The following is a 7,501-nucleotide window of genomic DNA, read 5'->3' as shown; positions in this document are numbered from 1 at the left end:
AGCCTCTGTGCCCACAAGATATTGCCACGTTCCTTTCCTCAAGCTTTGTTACCACCCCGTTGGACTACGTTCAGCGCAAACCACGCCTACGATGTTTGTAAAACTTCGAGTCTTTAGTAGATTGTTTTGTTAAGATTACGCCCGCTTCGGAAATGTCACAGATTATTCGGGAACCTACATCACTGCTAGCGATAACGCTAGAACATTCGATGGCAAGTGTGTAAATGCCGACATGCTTCGCCACTTGTCAGTTGATCGACGGCCGACGCTCAGCTCGCCGCTATCAGTGCCAGTGTCTTGCTGTAATGTGATATGGATTTTACGTAGCCACTATTTTGGCTCAAATAAACAGTTTATTATTCGACCTGCAACTGCTCCCTTCTTCTATGTCGCAACCCCGTGACAATATACTGATAGATGGCCCCACCACGGTGGTCTAGTGGCGAAGGTAGTCGGCTGCTGACCCGCAGGTTGCGGTATGGAATCCCGGCTGTGGTGGCTGCATTTCCGATGGAGGCGGAAATGTTGTAGGCCCGTGTGCTCAGATTTGGGTGCACGTTAAAGAACCCCAGGTAGTCGAAATTTCCGGAGTCCTTCACTACGGCATCTTGCATAATCATATGGTGATTTTGGGACGTTAAACCCCACATATCAATCGATTACTGGAAATGTCGTTTCCATTGTGGATGACAAAATCGTCGCGGATGCGCATCGGTAATATTACAGGGGTCGTTTCATGTGAATGGTCAGTTCAACGCAAGTTATTTCAACAGGGTGGGTCCCCGGCAGATGCAGCTTCGCAAGTCACTCGCAAGGGCGGAAAGCCGACCGGAAGACCAGCTGCCGATGCTTCGGCCATGGAGATGGTGAACTGAAGATCCAAAAGATAGACGTGTAAGCTGTTCTAACTTTCACTTATCCTACATCGGTGCTCTTCTATGATTATTATTATTATTATTATTATTATTATTATTATAAATAAAAAAAATAATAATAATAATAATAGTCTCTGTCTCTTTATTTTATTTACTTTTTATACGAGCATGAAAAGAATATAAGTATGAAGAGGACGCCAAAGAGCAATGAAGAATTGCTGGAAATGAATATTTTCAATTGAGAGGGAACGCAGAAAGCACTGTAGCGTAAGCATGCAAATGGCAGGTCGTAATAGGATGAAAGCTAAATTGAATGTTCGGTTCCACAAGCCCTACAAAGAGCAACCTAAAGATGAAAGTCATTGGTTTTTAAATTAAAAACAGTCGAGTGGTGGCTGGAAACAGCCGAGCACCCTTTTAGGATGTTTATCCAACTTCAGTGTTTTTTTCATGCTTCCAGGGGCATTTTCTGTTTCGATGGTTCGGAACCTATTCTTTCAGCTCGGCATCGCAATTTTTGCCTGTATGGGCTGAGGACGCCACTGCTCCATTTTGTGCTCCAATGCATAGTCATTAGTGCAACACCATCCACGTGGACTTGCTCTACGAGCGCGATAGTCTGGCACAGACAGCAAGTTGGTGTGAAGATTAAAGTCAAAATAAATGGTGGTAAGGAAGAATTCGCTAAGTGAAAGACAGAACTTATCGCAGTGGTGTAGTTTTCTGATTCCACTAGATTCTGTTCTCTCTCTCTCTTCCTATCGTTTTCCTACAAGTGAGTTTGGTAATTAGGAAACTCGAGCGAGCATCTACTAGGAAATCAATGATAGTAACCTTAAAGATAAAAAATAAGTAGCTTAGTTCAAGAATAATTTCATAGAGCTTGTCGAACTGTTTATTTCTGGGCCAAGGTTTTTTTTTTCACTTTCTGAGTAAATTCGACAGCGTATGCTGATTAAAGTATGCCACTTGACGTTAGCCAACCATGTTGCATGCCACGTCAGGCAATAGCTAAGCACAGAAAGAGTAAAATAAATTGACAATATATATATATAAATATATATATATATATATATATATATATATATATATATATATATACATATATATATATATATATATATATATAGGCAGGCATGGTGGTTGAGTGGCCGTAGCGTTGCATATAGTCTAGTAGATCCTCCGTGAGCGGTCACAACGTGGTTTATTTCGACGTTTCGGCCTAGAGTCTGGCCTTCATCAGGAATGATGAAGGCCAGACTCTAGGCCGAAACGTCGAAATAAACCACGTTGTGACCGCTCACGGAGGATCTACTAGACTATATATATATATATATATATATATATATATATATATATATATATATATATATATATATATATATATATTACGTGCGCGGTCCCCACCGGTTGGTTGTTGCGGAAGAGAAGCAAAAAGGAAGTGTTACGGCCCATCAGCGGTGCTTACTCTTTGTGGGTCACTCGCCTGACGGACTCCGCACAGAGGAACTGTCAGAGCTCTTCTCCAAGTATGGCACAGTGACAGAGTGTGATGTCGTCAATAAGTATGGTATTGTGCACATGTCCACAGAAGAGGAGGCGGAGGAGGCCCTGAAGAACCTGAACAACTACAACTTCATGGGCTCGACACTGTCGGTTGAGCGTTCCACAAGCAAGTACCACCAAGAGCCTGGCGCCCCGGGCAGAGCCAAGGGAGGACCGAGCCTACATCCATGCTTCTATCATTCGGCCTATGCTGAGTGGCTCGCATTCTTTATGAACAGGCCACCCTACGGCGGAGGCATGGCGGGGAACGGCTACGATGGAAGAGGCTCTTGAAGCTACTACAACGGCGGACCAGGTGGATATGGGGACTACCGCCGGGGCGGGGACTTCTATGATCGGGCGCCATACCGGGCCATGGTAGACAGGCCACGCCCCTACCCAGCACCTCTACCAAATTGTTAAGACGTTTATTGGCGGACACTCGTCGATGATCCATGACAGCGACAGTCAATGCAGGGACCGACTCTCTGCACGAGCTGTTCTTGTTGTTATGAAAAGGCCGACCCACTAGAAGGCACTGGAGAGGACGACCCACTATTCGAAGGCTTTGCCACAATATATATATATATATATATATATATATATATATATATATATATATATATATATATATATATATATATATATATATATATATATATATATATATATATATATATACTATTTTATTTCATTTTTTATTTTTATTGAAAAAATTGGGGGACCCGTAAGCTCCACATTTAAGAGCTGAACGCGATGGCGAAGTCCGGCCCCTAGTGCGCCCTTCAAGAGCTAAATGGAATAATATGTTGGGTTACATACACACAGACAGGCACACACAAATGCACACAGTAAATTGTACCAGTGCGTGCACGCAAATGGTACATACAAATTTTTGATCTAACGCAAGTCTGATGGCCTCCAAGATACACGCCGCACGCTTGCCATCTCGGAGGCCATAGAGAGTCTGACGATGTCTCACAGATGTTAGCACATTATATAGCGTTTGCTGTTTGATTGATCAACGCCTCTGGAAAGGCATGACATGTTTAACGCTAGATGGGCATAGTTGTCCATTTTTAGAGCTGTTTGCAAGTTCCTGTGCGTTTTTGGCGGCAATGGATACACTATCCCGACCTTTTTCGACGTAGTTTGAGGCCTTCCAAATGCGCCCACAAATCGCCCAACGGGCTTGTTTTCGTCACGACACCTGTCGGACAAAATGTTTCAAAGAGGCCCTGAAACACTCTTTCAAGTAACCATGCATGGAATGTATTCAATAGAAGAGCTTAATCAACGCCACAAAAATTTTAAGAATCTGCTCAGTGCAAGTGGAATTACAAAGGTTTGTCGCATGCTGCAATTCCATTCCCTCTTCTCTCGTCCCGGCGCAAGCGCTGGAAGCTAAGCAGGGAGGCGTGGAAGGGCCAAGAAACCACGTCACCGCGCCTCATTACTTTGAGCACTTTTTCTTTTTCTTCTATTTTTTTCGAATGCGCGGTTTTATCGATGTAAACACGCACGCACACGTGGAAAAGTAGTGGCCTCCCGCGGCGATCTCTGTAACGAGATGTTTTGCTCATGGACGATTTTTCGCTCACAACCAACCAGACCGATGCCGACGGCGGAATTTCTGTGACACGAGCTCTCTATCGCTATTGCGTTGAAGTATATGCACTTTGTATTCTATTAACAGTGACTGCGCTAAGAAACTTCAGTAACAGAAATTTTAAAAAATCTAAAGAAAAACGTAGTGTTACATGCTTGCATGCTCCTCAAAATCGATATAATGTAGAACGAAAACTACCCTAGGAAAGCACATCAACGCAATCGGCAGTCGCACAGATCTGTGGACATTGAGTACTTAAATAGCACTTTTGTTGCCTTCTGTGTCTTCGAGGCACATGAGGATGAAATCCCAATTAGATGTATAGTCCGAAACGGTCTACGTATGTCGGTCCACGAACATAAGCTGTTCAACACGTAACGATGTGCAGCTTTGATAGTATTGTAGATGTATAATCGAGCAGTCTTCTACTTACCCCTGTATCAGAATACATAGCGATAAAGATTCCTCCAGCACTCTTGCCAGCTAGATGATCAATCTATATCCCGTCAGTGTCAACATAAAGAGTTATTTCGAGCATGAGGCCCCCCCAAAAAATAGAATGAAGGACATGTGACAAAAAAAAACAACCGCGCGACCACCAGGGCCAGAGAAATGGGCAACCAAGGCAACAGAACTACGGCAAGAAAACAAAGCTGAATAAAAGCAAGCCCTTTTTGATATTTCCGCTGTCTTCCCAGGCGAATAACATACTTTCTGATCGTGCTAATATCACCTCTTCTCAGCAATTCAGTGTTCAAGCCAAAGTTGCAGGCGCCTCCGACGACGGCGTGTTCGAAGAAGAGTTGCGAAAGCAATGTAGCGACAATGGCCGCGGCACTGTCGGTTTTATGTGTTTGGTTTTCGCAGACGTCCTCCACGGCACAGCAGCAGCCTTTGACGAGCCCTATAGAGCGTCACGAATAAGAAGCGCAAATACTCACTCCCCACACCACCGGGCTTGCTCTTTCCTATTTTCCTTTTTTCCACTCCTACATCGGTAATCGGAAGAGTTGGGGTGAGAGGCACTCGTTCTGTCGGTGATATATCGGAAATCTGGATCACGGTGCACCTTGTCTCTTCATCAATGACTCGGGCACCACCCATGCGTCTATATTTGCGACTTTTGTGTCGGTATGTCTTTTTGCACAGACGTCGTGCAAGAAGCGCTATGGCTTGGCGGTACTTTTGGAGAAATTACCAGCGTATACTGTGATATTGGATGGCTTTCATGGCTGATTTATTGTATATTTCAATGTCTTTTTGGGGACTTTTCGGTCCAGGGAAAGAGAGAGAAAGATAAGATAAAGGCGGGGAGGTTATTCTAAGGACGTATCCCGTTTGCTACCTGGTGCTTAGGGAAGGGGTTGTCATAAAAAACGAGAGGTACGACGGTACAAAGAGGTGACGATGGTAGATAACCTCAACAGCAGCATCGAAGGTGTGACAGACAGAGTGAGTGCACGAACTTTATTAGGTGGCAATCACGTGCTGAGGCCCACGGGACGGCTTCAAGCTCTCCCATAGTAGAGTACCAAGTGCTCTAAACAGTTAACCACCTTTTCTAAACGCAGTAGAACGCAACAACAATTTCTCCAACAGTCATGATTGCTCATTGAGTGTGGTTCTTCGAATAAAGTGAGTCAGTAACTGGGCTACAGGGCTGCAAAAGTTTAACGCCACGATACTATTTGTAGTAAAAAAGGACCTTTTACTAGGAATCAGTAAGGTAAGCTTATAGGTTGGTTCCAATCAGATATTGTAGGAATGGCATTAAATCGAGTCTTTGTTGCCGGAATAGGGAAGCCTTCAACGCCTCCAAAGGCAACGCCTTCAATGGCAAAGTTTGGCGTAACGCAGACGGCCCTACCTTCTAATCTGTTTGAACAACTATATCAAGAAACGAAAATTTCTATTACCAGCATCTCCGCACGAATAGTAGCGGGTACATGTGCAATAGATTTCGTAATTCCGCTTTTTGCCTATATCATGAATATTCCGCCCATTTTTTCCATTCTCTAGGCATGCACAGAGAGCTCCTTCGTTTGCAAGCTTCGGCTCACTTGTGCACACTTCATGACAGTTGCCACACTATGCTCGCGAGCGCGTTTCGCTTGCCGAGACTTTCAAGGAGCACGCATTAAGCACGCGAATCGACGCACTCCGCGGGCAAACGTAACTCATGAAGGCGCCTCTAGCGGCAACAATCGCTTATTTGGAAGGATGTTTTCAGCCGCTCGCTGGAGAGCAACCGTGGAACGACGAATTTCCTGATGTCAATTCTTTTCGTGCTTTTCGCGCTCGGCCAGTGGTCACGGTAATGGACCGTCCACATTATCAACGCGATCAAACGACCGCGAGTGTTGGACGACAAGAATAGCATAGCGTAAGGCACAAGGCATCACTCCACTATAGCACCCCTGGAGTGGCCGTGACGGCACCATTTGCTGCTGTCTGTTTCAAGTGTCCGCTGAGTTTTATGTCGCGTTAGCCCTGGGGCGCCGTGCCAGAGGTAGAGAAGCTTCGATCATTCACAGAGCGAATTGGCCAGCGCTACATGCATGAGCGCTTGAACACGGGCTCGTCTTCACCGTTGTCGCTTTCGGCAAAAGTTTCATGTAGCCGCGTTTGATTGCGGGGACACGAAGCTGCTGGCATGGGCGCCAAAGAGACCACGGGGCAGATTTGGCAGGATACGGTAATTACTGTGGCGACTCCTGACGCATGCATGGTGCCTGAAGCCTTAATGAGTAAATGAGGAAAAGTTTGCGCGCCCAGAGCGTAGCTTTGCTTTCCTGGATGTATTTGCAGGTGCTAAACATGATGTACACAGATTATGCTCAAATGTGCAATATAGTGCAGCTTTATCTCATGAAAAAAGAAAGGAAGCTTCACTGAAATTATAGTCGGAGGGAGGCTAGTGCGACATAAGATCAGTTACGCAGATTTTAATTTCCGGACTCCACCTTAGGAGTGTGGCAGTTTGCGCTAGCTGGTATGAGCTGACGATCGTTATAGCGCGAGAACAGAACGATAACAAAGAGACAAGAAGAACACGAGTGCTCGTGTCCTTCTTGTCTATTTGCCGTCGTTCTGTTCTCGCGCTATAACTATCGTCGACTTAGGGGCTGAATACGCTCCACTGCAATAGCGCGGCAATAAAACTCTACCTAAAACAGTGTAATATGGCGGTTACGCTGCGATATCATACGTTTGCTTGAGCATTGTTTCTTCTCGTATACTTGATTAAAAAATATTATTCTATACTTGGCTCTCGCTATTAGACAGGAGTTGTGTATAAGGGTGACTTTAACCGCATTACCACACTCGTGTGCTTTTGTTTATATTTGAGTGACCACAGCCTTTCGGTTACGTCACCCAGGTATAAAAAAGAACAGGCCAAGAACAAACATCAACAGCAAACTCACATATACGCCCACTACTGTTGTGAGGGCATATCTGGTATTCGTTATTT

The 7,501-nt window shown here is 44.9% G+C and overlaps 1 protein-coding gene across 1 annotated transcript; it reads left to right on the top strand.

Moving 5' to 3' along the window:
• Positions 1-2,348: 2,348 nt before the first annotated feature.
• On the top strand, positions 2,349-2,785 carry LOC142769415 (uncharacterized). Its single transcript, XM_075872645.1, has 2 exons — positions 2,349-2,600; positions 2,658-2,785. The coding sequence occupies exons 1-2, from the start codon at positions 2,457-2,459 to the stop codon at positions 2,712-2,714; spliced, it is 201 nt and encodes a 66-aa protein (XP_075728760.1). The 5' UTR covers positions 2,349-2,456; the 3' UTR covers positions 2,715-2,785.
• Positions 2,786-7,501: the final 4,716 nt, after the last annotated feature.

The sequence above is a fragment of the Rhipicephalus microplus genome, chromosome 1, assembly GCF_043290135.1.
Source record: "Rhipicephalus microplus isolate Deutch F79 chromosome 1, USDA_Rmic, whole genome shotgun sequence".
NCBI classification, from domain to species: Eukaryota; Metazoa; Arthropoda; class Arachnida; order Ixodida; family Ixodidae; genus Rhipicephalus; species Rhipicephalus microplus.
Note: the sequence above shows the minus strand (reverse complement) of the source record. Positions and strands in the feature narration are given on the sequence as shown.